The 12330-nt window shown below is 41.7% G+C and overlaps 1 protein-coding gene across 3 annotated transcripts in view; it reads right to left on the bottom strand.

The window, feature by feature from the left end:
* Positions 1-2890: 2890 nt before the first annotated feature.
* LOC105454127 (proline dehydrogenase 1, mitochondrial) overlaps positions 2891-12330 on the bottom strand; it is a 17647-nt gene continuing 8207 nt past the window's right edge. The window contains exons 2-11 of one of the 3 annotated variants that reach the window (XM_011696506.1): positions 10384-10592; positions 9771-9952; positions 8213-8277; positions 7938-8122; positions 7681-7855; positions 7485-7595; positions 7257-7388; positions 6982-7181; positions 6811-6899; positions 2891-6622 (exon numbers count right to left, since the gene is read on the bottom strand). In XM_011696506.1, the coding sequence (XP_011694808.1) occupies positions 6417-6622; positions 6811-6899; positions 6982-7181; positions 7257-7388; positions 7485-7595; positions 7681-7855; positions 7938-8122; positions 8213-8277; positions 9771-9952; positions 10384-10592 (1554 nt within the window). In that variant the 3' untranslated portion in view covers positions 2891-6416. Of the gene's footprint in view, positions 6623-6810; positions 6900-6981; positions 7182-7256; positions 7389-7484; positions 7596-7680; positions 7856-7937; positions 8123-8212; positions 8291-8458; positions 8534-9770; positions 9953-10383; positions 10593-12330 lie in introns of those variants that run through there. The other 2 variants (XM_011696508.1, XM_011696507.1) reach the window with 2 other exon arrangements.

Below are 12330 nucleotides of genomic sequence, written 5' to 3'. Positions count from 1 at the left end.
ACCAGCGTCGAGACGGCGACGGCGAGCGAGATTAGGCACCGGGGAGACTGAGAACGAGCCGTTCCATCCGGTAGCGCGACGAGATCGTGGACCGGGATACCGAGACGCGGTAGCCGCAGGAGCAGCGGTTTAACGGCGCAGGAATCGCAGCAGCAGCAGCAGCAACAGCCGCAGCAGCCGAAGCAGCAGCAGCAGCAACCACAACAGCCGCAGCAGCAGCAGCATCAGACGCAGGCCAGCGGTGCGACGTTAAAGGTCAAGACGCGACGTAGGGCGAACAGCGTCGCGTTTGCTTGCCGCACCGACTACGGCCTGCCTGATGACAGCGATGACAACACTCCGCCGAAGAATCCGGTGCTGCTCATCGCGGAGCCACCAGAACGTCGCAGGAGCGCCATCGAGACCACGGAAGGATCGAAAGAGCGCTCCTCGATCTTCACGCTCTCGTGAGGAAGGCATCCTCTTGCGAACGCGCTGCCTCCCAATCGTCGTGCCCTTCGATAGACGAAACGAGAGTGGTGCTCCCATGCCGAGTAGTAGCCGCGAGTGCAACGTTCCAGAGTGATGCGCTTTGGATAACGCGTCGGGGATGAAATCTCTCTCTCTCTTTCTCCCTCTTTGTCTCGAAAGCGGAGCTTCATAAAACTCGAGGAACGAAATTGCGTACTCTTATCGCAGCCTTGACATAAAAGGATAAAGAGAGAGAGAGAGAGAACTCCTTCTCTCTCGAGCTTGTATGTGCTTGCGACTGAAGATTCGAATTAGTCGCGGAAGCGTGCATTTAATCCAGCGTGCACCAACTGCAGCCTCGACGCGCAATCCGGCGTATCTCATACGTGAACACAGAGCATTGCGAATTATTGCAGTGTCCTATTTAGCACTCGACTCTCGGGAGTGAGAGTTCTGTCTCTCTCGCTCGTCCGCGAATTTGGAGCGAGGACAGCGACGATCGATGGGCGCTTTAAAGCTCTCTCTCTCTCTCTCTCTCTCTCCAGGCGCGTTCGAGCCGCGATTAATGAGGATCGCTCTTCCGAAGCTGGATGGAACGGCTGTGTATACGGACACTATATGCACACACACATACACACGTATATGTATATGTACGCTTTCCCGCTACGGTGCGATCGATGCACACACGACTGAATAGCGGGGAAACGGTACGCGCGCATACACGTGCATACACACGTACGTAAATCTACATATATCGTATTCTAATATCGAGCGTACCGTTTTGTATCACTCGAACGAATCGCCCCGTTTGACGTAACGAAACGTTGAGATGTACCTGATGTCTTTCAAAGCCAAGCTACACAAGGTATATAGTCGCCCCGCGGGAGACTCCTGATATAAATATATATATATATATATATACATATATAAATGTATATATATATCACGTATCCCCGCGCACATACACACACCTCCCTGTCTATCGTAGATGCTCGTGTGTGAGCCTTACGGGTGCATCGATTTTTTTTTTAGCGAAAAACGATTCTCTATCCTTTTGTACACCGATCACCCTCGAAATGACGCGCGCGAAAGCACCGAGCTGACTCGCGAAGTCGGATTCGCAAATCGCGATCGGCGTCAAGGTCGAAGACAAATCGACGCCCTATAGGAGCGGATGAGTTTAACGATAATTGTAAGCGCCTTTAACGATTTAAAATATATCACACGATAATTCGGGTAAAATTTTTTATGACAACAATTCGTTGAGACGAAAGTCGCGTGTGACCGATGACGGGGTCTATCCTTCCTCGAATAGACTAACAAAGGGTGACCTCCGCTAATTTTCCGTATAGGTAAAAAAAAATCGGCCCCGTTTTACGGAGGCATTTAATCGTTTATAGGACATATTCCCCGATTGCGTTAGCGGCAATCGTGATCGTCTCCCGGTTCGCAGACCGTCAGTTGACGTTTTTGTTACGGATCTTAGACGTTAAGCAATGCGAAAATCTGTAATCGCGTAAAGTTTAAGGGAGATTAATAAGTGTTATCTCGTTTAATGTTACAAGTGTAGGCGAGTCGAATGTTAAATTAGAAATGATTAACGGGGGTAACATATCACTGACATACATCATCCGGCGGAAACGGAGCCTGGTTTTCATCTGCGTCCCCGACGACGGGGACGTAGCGTATTGTTTGTATGTACGACGACCCGTACCGCGGAGTATCGCGGCGTAATGCGAGCGCATTGACGGGGGTAACTTTTTACGTCACCCTGCAAAAAAGAACAATTTCGAGATCCTTTAACACGAAAGAAATAATCCGCGAGTTTTATTCCCCCTTTCTTTCGTCTCATGATTCACGTCGCACTTTTGTCACCTGATCAGATTTACGCAAACAATAGTTTCGAGCCGGAAATACGTAATTATGCTCAATTTAACAATAATTTTGTGCGAATCAGAAACGAGACGTTATTTGATCATTAACGAGTATTATGTATATTACACTTAATTTCAGGAAAAATTCCGGGATCCTTGCTTCCGTCGGTACAAACCTATCCCATTTTACGGTAAAGTTTTTTATGCGCCTCATACATGTTTTCCGATGTTCGAGTTAATCGTATTACGCTTGACCGAGAGTAAGGATCGCAGGACGACGATGGGGATAAAAAGAGAAGGAAGAAAGTTCGCGAGGTTCCGTGGAGGTGTGAAAGAAGAGAAAAAGAACCGCTAGGACGCAAAAACGCTCGCAGATATAAATCCGTACTTTTTACTCAGCAATAAACTTGCTCACTTCCGGTTCGCCGAGGCTCACGGCCGATTGCCCGCGGGGTAAGAAAAGAAAAGGAAGAAGGCAGGGGGAAAAAACGAGGAAGCGAAAAGAACGTTTAGTGTCCTAGCGAGGCGCGGAGCAAGGAATAGTATATCGTCAGTGGCATTGGGGAAAGGCATATATTATCTGTATTTCATGAAATAATAAATATTATCTTATTTTATATCGATCGACGCTTTAATTCACTTTCATGTGCGACGCGCAAAATCGCCATTCCCGAGATCACCTGTTCTACGAACGCCTATAACGAACGTCCCCAAGGAAAAGCAAACACGCTCGATTGTCCGTACCAAATCGCACGCATTTCTCTTTAATATCTTTTCCCTTCTCTCTCTTCTATATATATTTAATACTTGGAATTACTTTCATCATAGAGATCGTTGATTCTCCATTCGTTTTTGTACTTCGTAAAAACTAAATACATTAAAAGCGCTGATCACTCATGACTCAGATTTCGCCGATCTTCCTCGTTAACGAACGTTGACTTAATACATGAATTTCTAAGAGCTCATTAGGACTGTTAACTAGTTTATTTAAGCGTCGACTGAATAAAAAGAAAAGATTGCACGTAATTAGAGAGAGAGAGAGAGAGAGAGAGAGAGAAAACAATCGACAAAAAGTAAGACGAAGAGAGGAAAAAGATCGACGAAATCATCTGCAACTTTCAAAACTACTGAGAAATTCGAAATTCCTTAAAAAAAAAAAAAAAAGGATAGCAATGGATCAATCTCATCGCAACTCGAATGCTTTGGCAGTAAAACGCCGAGTACTCGAATTAGAGTAGTTGGAAATTTTGCGACGGTTCTTCATCAATTTCTTTCTGAATAAACGCCTCCACATCCCCAGGACGCATCATTGGTCTCGCGCTCTGCTCTCTTCCAACTTTCAATGAATGACATAAATGCAAGTGACAGGATTCATACACCTATTATACGTCTGTATATATATACATATATATGTATATGTATATACATACGTCAACATTATCTATCTAAGTTATTGTCAGCATCTTATTTCTTAACGGGACCACGAGTAGAAGCTCGCGTACTCATGAGAGCGTGACAGGGCACGAATTAGCTGGCTTTGAAGAAAGCCTTGAATCTCAACCAAATTTATCAACGTATAACGTTTAAAAATTTACACGCATACACACGCACGCACACACTCATGGACATCCAGTATACCATATAGAACTTGGAAACATTTTAGCTATTAGCCCGTGTAACTTGTAACAATGCCCCTTTATTTATTTCTTCATCGATCATGTTTCTCGTTTTCCTTCCTTCTTTTTCTTCAAGCATTAACATATGATTCACAGAAATTTTTTTTTAGACTCGCTCTACAACTCTTCCTTCCTTTCCTTTTCTCCCGCGAATCGATCAATGTCGCGCACGCAGTGCGTCCCTACGAAGCGAGTAAATACCTTACGCATTTCGTTAGGATTATTACAGTCGTGTATAAATGTAGGCTACATACACACATACTATAAACGTAAACGCTCTCGCATAATGTATACAGCAAAAAGATAAGAGATCACAAATGACTGCACTCACGTACAGATCGTCGAGAGAGAAACGAAATGAGTATAATCTGATGACAATCTGTGAGTTTAAAACAAAAAGGACGGTAATAGTACCGACTGGAGGAATACATTATTGAGTCGTCGATTGCGAGTATAAAGGAAATACTGGCCTGAGAATATCAGAATGCACTGCACAACTTCCCCGGAAACGCTTGTACAATCTTACAGGCTAAATGATATCGTAACTTGCTGATCGTTGATTGTATGATCGTGATTTTTCGAAGTCGCGAATTACAGCCCTGTATTGACATCGACGAGTAACGCTAAATTATATACGAAACACATCAGATTGGACGCAATTCTCCCTTCCATTAATCAGATCATCGCCTAATCTCCAATAACTTTCTTCGAAGTATAATTCTATCTCATAATTTTATCGCATGACGGATGAAAAAAGGATTCGTTAATACTTAAAACTCTTATTCAAATCACGGCATGAATTTATTGTTTCTAAATCATAAATCGACCCTCCTTCGTTTTCTTTCTTGGAAAGAAACAGTGAGGATGACGGAGTGCATATCTTTCTTTTTTTTTTATCGACAGTATTCGCAGTGTTCTCCAACAGCGCCGTACGCTTTTCTTACGGATTATCTTTGCAACGCGAGAAGCAATTTTAGGCTGAAGCGAAGTGGGATTAATATCTCATGTACACATACGTGTGGCTTAACTAACGGCTATTAATGTATCACAAAAGAAATATCGCGTTTTTCGCAGATCTCTCCGGCTTTCGTTATCGCCGTATCGTTACCAGCCCAAAATCACTTTTGTATCGCGACTCGACACACGTGCACTACGAAGAACTCTGTCTCTCTCTCTCTCTCTCTCTCTCTCTCTCTCTCTCTCTCTCTCTCTCTTCTGTTTCTACTCAAGAGCATTCGAAAATCCGCACGTCTCTCGCTAAGATACTCCTGAATCCTATTATACTTTCACCCTGTTATCTCGTCGCACTTCTAAGAAAACTATCTTTTCTTTAATACGCATGTTATTTATTTCTTTTCCTTTATCCAGACATGATCATTTCTCTATTGTTCCGCAGATCGTGTATTAAAATGCTCATCGACGACGTTATACGCTTAATGGAAGTGCACGTGATACAATTTGCTATCCGCTGCTTCCTGGTAACTATAACGTATCGCGAATGTTCTAAGCAGTCCATATTCTACGTTCACCATGAGCGATAATCGTCGAGATGATAGCAAATCATACGATTGTACTTCCGGATTTAAGCGTTTGTTTCTTCTTAATCCCGCCCCCCCCCTCTCCCCCTTTTTACCGATACTACGGACGATAAGACATTTAGGTGAACACAAATCATAAATAATTGATGCGCGCGTGTATTATATACACATGGAAAATATTTGACGAGATTCTCAAAGAAATTGTAAAACTTGAAAAGAACACAAATATGCTAAAAAGAAAACCCAACATAAAATTTGTCCCAATCGTCATCATCGTTGCGTTTCATAGCCGAAAAAGCTGCTGATCAATTCGGTTGATCTCTTAATATACTGTGTACAGATAATACGCGGACTATCGTTTAAAAAAATCATTGTTATTTTTATACACCAGCTGTGGAAAGAATTGAATTATTGGTTTTGGACTCTCTTTGCTCGATCTTTGTGAAAACACTTTTCTCGTGAGTGAAACTAAATTGTAGCACTATCACTGGCATCCTCTTTAATAACGACGAACGAAACGAGCAACGAATACATAACTACAGCTTTACTCAACAGCTTTGAGCATCGGTACATTCGATAATACAACACTAAGGCGATTTTTACGTAATAGATAACACTGCGTACATCCTTAAGTCACGTACACATTCACGCTCACGAACGCGAACGTGACGCTCTCTTTCACTAACTTTCCTTTCTTTTCTTTTTCGTTCTCTCTCTCTTCCGAGTACAGTAACAGGTCCGTCAAGTTACTTCAATCAGTTATTTCAATCTGAAGTGCCCGCCTCAAGTTCTTTCAGGAGAGTTCTCAATAATTTACAACCACTACTTAAATTTGATACTTAAAATTCTGTCTGTGTGCAACTAAACGGATTGACTGCTCAAACCGGAGTATAATTGCCCTTAGGTTTGTAAAAGAGCTTGCCGCGCACTATACGTCTCGCGATTTCATTCAGCAGCAGGCGTTTCTCTTTCTTGATCTTCGTTAGTATGCCCCGATTCTCTTGCGCGCGCCGCGACAAATACGGCAATACCTCCTTAACCGGTCCGTATGGGATGTACTTGTACGCGGAGTAACCGGATTGTCCTAGAATTTTTCGTTCAAAATTGATCCATGTGTAAAGGCCCATCTACATAAGTCGCAAACGCAAACGCGGAGAAAAAAGAAATGTAAAAAAAAAAGAAAAAAAAAGAAACGTCCGCGTTTGCGACTTATGTAGATGGCCCCCATATTAACGTGAGGAGAATACTTGAGCTTAAAAAATTATTGCATACCTAATGGAAATGTTATGTAGTCGCACATTCCTAACAACTGGCCGAAACATATGACTTTATCCTCCGGCGAAATTCCGATTTCTTTCATTCTAAAAAAGAAGACGTAAAAAAATATACATATATTCTCTCGCAGCAAGAATAAAGACAAAATTGATACGCAGCGATACTAACTTCTCGATCGCGAAACGCACTGTGTCTTCATTGTGCGAGGCGACCATAATTCCTATTTTCTTGGGATCTTCGCCCTTGTCCTTGTACTGTTTCATCCGCCTCAGGCACTCCATGAGCGTCTTATGGTAGGACTCGGTTGTCGCTTCATACGTTGGGTTCGTGGGATCTGGATAACCCATAGCTGCTGCTCTTGCCCTCTCCTGAATAAGAACTCTATAGTATTTCGCGTCATTTAGTAAAAGTTTATTCGAAGAACGCGAGAAATGTTCACAAACCTGCTCAATGTACGCGCCGCGGACGAGTTTAGCACCGAAATAAAAGTTTTGGCGCTCTGCCTGTTCGAGGTCCGTTTTCACCTCGTTAAATGCGTCTTGCAGATACGTCTGGTAAGTGTTGAATACCACAGCCTAAGAAGTAGACCGACATTTGGCAGTGAGAATATCATTCACTGAAAAGTAGCTAAGTGATAACGTCGCGATTCTCTGAGAACGTTAGGACATTACCTTTTTCGTATTGTACTTGCGCATCATCTCCAGGGTCAGGCGAGAAATGGCCGGTTGGAAGTACGTCTGCTCCGCATCTATCATGATACGCACATCCAGATTGTCAGCTACCTGTAAACAAAAAAAGAATAATTTATTTATTTATAACTAGTCAAAAACCTCAAAATTGAGTCTCATTGCTTAGTCAAGTGCACACCGTGACGATATTGTTTAAACGCCTGATCATGTTCCTAAACATCTCTTCTTCCTTGGACGTGAGCTGCGACATTAGCCTAACCATTTTGCCCGTCTTAATATCAGGTACTTGGAACGTTTCGCTCAGTTCATAATTTTCGTCTAGAATACCGCTCCACGGGAAAAGATGAATCACACTGCGTAGACAAAAATATACATTGTGTTTGCTATTCTGTATTAAAACGTCGTATTGAAATTTCTCATTTTGATCGCTCGTACCCGTCCTTATCCGCTTGAATTTTTTGAAGGAACTTTTGCACCGACGCCTCGTCCTTGATGCGTGCCTCCTCGAATTTTTTCCTAAAATCATCGGGCTTCGCGTGATGCGCCAGAACGGCACCCTCGCCGCCGATAACGTCCGACGTGTACTGCCGTGCGCGCATAATTACCTCTGACAATTGCAGCTGTAACATAAATTATTTTATATGCAGTTATAGGTTTACAAATAGGCAATTAAAGTCGGTAGTAATAATGAAGTAGAAGTTATTACTAACCAGAAGCTGCGGCCGGCCGAGCGCCGTTAATTTGACGGCTGTGATGCCCATTCCCATCGAAGCACCTGCAAAGATATACTTTGTGTTACGTCGTATTATACTACAATACCAATCAAATTGACTGTTAATTCTTTCGTGGAAAAAAGTAAAGCGCGCGAGAAAGCGCTTGATATTTCAGGATGATAAAAGAAAAGTGTATGTGGAGAAGAATCCAATTGGGAAAGAAGGAAAGCATTGTCTTCTTACCAGGATAGGGATCGGCTTGGGCATGAAAGGTAATATTCTTGGAGGGATATTTCAGCTGCAGAGTCCTAACTTCATCCTCTGTAAAATTTCACGAAGCAGTACTCTTTATGCAGCATACTCTTTATGTTCGACGCTATATCGACTTCTTAAACTTTCCCTCTCTATTTCTTAGACATTAGTCAACTCGTGACCACAGCTTTTTGTCCGTCAAATGTCTCCGACACGTTACGTCACATAATTCGGGCGAAAAGCGCAAACGATGATTCGCTCACGTATTGATATTTATAGCCGAGAGGAGAATTGGCCTACGTCTGTGACTCGCGGAATTTCGAAAGCTTCCACCGTCGTCATCGGCGACGGCGTCAGGGCGAGAGCACATGCTGTTTCTCTCTCTCTTTCTCGTATTAGCAATAATTTAAGCGGTTCGCACAGATATTGCTGATACGTAATACCGTTGTCAGGAAAAGAGGCGTGTGCTCTCGCGTCAACGGGAACCGAAAATTCGCTGAAAGCGGCGATCGATCTTGCACGCGACTCCGTGACGTCGGAGTCGCGCCCCCGTAATTACGCTATTACCCCCCCGGGGAAGCAGTTCTTCCGCCACGATAAATAGATTTTTGTTTTACCTCGATTAAATGCAACTTACGCTTCGCGTCTTAATTTAATTGCATGACTCGTTCATTCAGTTAATTAATTTTATACATCATCGCTCATATTTTATCGTCCAGTCACGAGTAACACTCGAATAAGTATTCTTACGGTAAATAATCTTCGTGTAATCAGGTAATCGATAATCGCGTTCGTAAAATAATAATCATGCGAAGATCAAGTTGTACGATAATAGCAATGCAGTAATCTTGACGTGATAGTAAATCTCGAATTAATTTCCACGGATGACGAAGATACGCAATACGTTCAGCCATCTGCATCGTTTAAATATTCGAAAAGAAGGTCAAGAGACACTTGAAAAAAAAGTTTGAACATTACGCAAAAGATCAATCTGCTTCATGAATTTAATTGTCGTTACCTGTGGTTGCCTATTCACGTAAATTTGATAAATTGCGGAATAGAATGAGACGATAGAATAAATGAATACGGATTTCTAATTTGCACGCTTAAAGTTAAATTAGCAAAAAATATTTTTGATGTTGTAACTTCAAATTCAAGAGACTCAAATGAAAAATCAGTTCTAAACCGGATTATGATAGGCATCCTGTATAGCTCAATGTCGCGCTATCAAAGACGCCGATCTCGGGGATTAGGAAGGATACTAAAATGCTATAGAGAACCAAAAATAAAGTTCGTGACTCACTCGCCACAGCCTCCAGACACCTGATAAATATGTCCATGTTTCGCTCGCATGACGCTTCGTTCAGGTAGAAATACGTCCTGGCCGACGACACCTTGTATCGCCGATCGGCGAACGATTTCTCCACGTGATACTTTTTAAGCGGCCCCTCCCTCTTCTCGTCGCCCGCTTCCGACACCGAAGCTCTGAAATGGAAGAATACCAAATATTCAGCACCTATTACGTATTGGGCCACTTATTACCTGTGTCTGTGTATGCGTTCGATTTTTTTTTTCTATTTAGACGTTTCGTTCCTCTCTTGAATTTTTTCCAATCGGGGAATCTCTACGGATTCTTCATTAGCGTATATGTACATACTAATGGAAATTAAAATCCAATCTCTTCTTTATGCACAGAAGCAAAGATAAACGAATAGAGAACTATATCCGATATTAGTCGTGCGCGGTAAAGCGATACGCGGACTTAAATTTCATACTTGGCGAAGGGATTCGAGCGACGGAACAGCGTACACTGCTGTGTTACAAGGATGAAAAATAAAAGGGATCAACGTACGATAGCGGCAACGTAATTTTCACGAGTGCGAAAATATGTAAAAACTCATTTAAAGAGTACTTACTGAACTTCGCGTCGCTCGGCCTCCTCCTGCGAAATGTCTTCCTCGACGGAATAATCAAGGATCGGTTTAACGCCAAATTGCCGCAGCCTATCTAAGACAGGAGTGATCTGCACTTCGTCTTCGCCGGCGACGAAGTGACCGTAAAACGTCGCTTTCATGACCCTCGCGAACAGCCTTTCTCCCAGCAGTGAATTCGCCCATTTCATAAACTGTACAGAATTCAAGCAGTGAGATGAATTGTACACGCGAAATTTCTACTATGTGTAATTCGTCTATTATCTTTTTTTATTATTATTTAAGTGATATTAAAATATAGGCTTAAAAACAGTATTTTATTACTGATATGCCTCGCCTCTTAAGCTGCCGCTCTAAACTATACTGCGCTCATATTTATAAATGTATAGATTACTATCTTGCACGTCAATAGAAATTATTATTATACTCAGCAGTTGAAGCTTATTGTCGGCATCGTAACGTAACACACGAGGACAAAGAAAAAAAATGTAAAAATAAGGTCGTAGCTAATTCTTCGTTTGAGGTTCGACTTTGGAGCGAGCATTACGTAACCGCGTGAAGAGACGAAAACGTTACCGTAGGCAGAACGCCTACAATAAAAATGGGTTACACTGCGCCTAACATAAGTTCCGAATATCGATCCCCTGAGGAGTGAAATACACGTTCCCGGAAATACGTCTATGATCCTTTTCTTTCATCCCTTCTGCTGTTAAAAGTCATAAATTGAAAAAAGGGAAGTTGAAAAGTCAAATGCATAAAATGAAAAGTATACAAAATATGAAAGGAAGATAATATATAAAGATTTTCAGTAGAATTTCACCTAATTTAAAAATAAAATATTGCAATTTTTATAGAATTACAACAATTTTCTTGCTTGCACGGAGGAAAATACACTCGGTGTTTAGAAGAAAATATACAAATTATGTGATCGACTGATTGAGAATTATCTGATTATTTCCAGATCAAAAGGGATCTTTGTACAAATAGAAGAAATAGAAATTTCGATAAACAATTACGCGATCAATCACGTGACGTTTTCTGGTATCGAAAATACTATGATTGACAGTACTCATTTTTTCTTGTTAAAGAAAGAAAAATGTAGTTTATAGAGAATCTTGTTTGTAAGTAATTTAAAAACAGAAACAGCGTCCCAGATAAATATAAATATTATAAACGCGTCATGAACGAATATGTATTTATGAGAGTCAAAGCCATAACGTTAATTGCTTGCTAACTACAGCGCCGACATCCTGATGCTAACAATAATCCGTCATTAATTTACACCGCGTGATTCGTAACGTTGCGAGTTCGCGATCATAGCACGGCACATTGAACAAATTCATTTTATTGGATGTAATAGGCATGGAAATGCCGAAGCGCCATTTCGTTGGTGTGAATTGCTCTTCGGTGCACCATCTTGTTTGCCAATCACGATGGTATTTTCTTTTGTATTATATGCACGTATCATCTCTTTTTTATCTTTACATATATTATAGAGAAAAAGCGCTAAAACGTGCAATTACCGATTGCTCCTAAAAAATTGTGATTATGGAAAAATTCGCTTTCTGAGAAAGGAAGCGGCCAATTCACAAATAAAGAAATTGCCAGATAAAAATAAACTTGACCTTCAATATAAATCGACGCATGTTAATAATTCGCCACGGATTTAAGATAAGCAGCAGAGTATTCCGCAATAAAGTGAGAGAGAAAGTATGATTAGCCTGTTAAAATAGAAACAATTTTGCGATGACAGGAAGAGAAGTCGTTGATTAGTAATCGTTTCTCTTATCGATCCGGTCGGATTTCGTCAGACGAAATCGTAGAAATAAAATTAGGATGCAGCGAGAAGGCAGCGGAAAACCAGCGACAGCGTGCCTGGAAGTCGATTCTAATTTTACCGTCATTCATAAGACTTCTCTCTTCATTGCCCTG

The sequence above is a fragment of the Wasmannia auropunctata genome, unplaced genomic scaffold (genome assembly GCF_000956235.1).
Source record: "Wasmannia auropunctata unplaced genomic scaffold, wasmannia.A_1.0 LD335988.1, whole genome shotgun sequence".
NCBI lineage: Eukaryota > Metazoa > Arthropoda > Insecta > Hymenoptera > Formicidae > Wasmannia > Wasmannia auropunctata.
The sequence above is the reverse complement of the archived record's forward strand: the minus strand, read 5'-3'. Positions and strand labels throughout refer to the sequence as shown.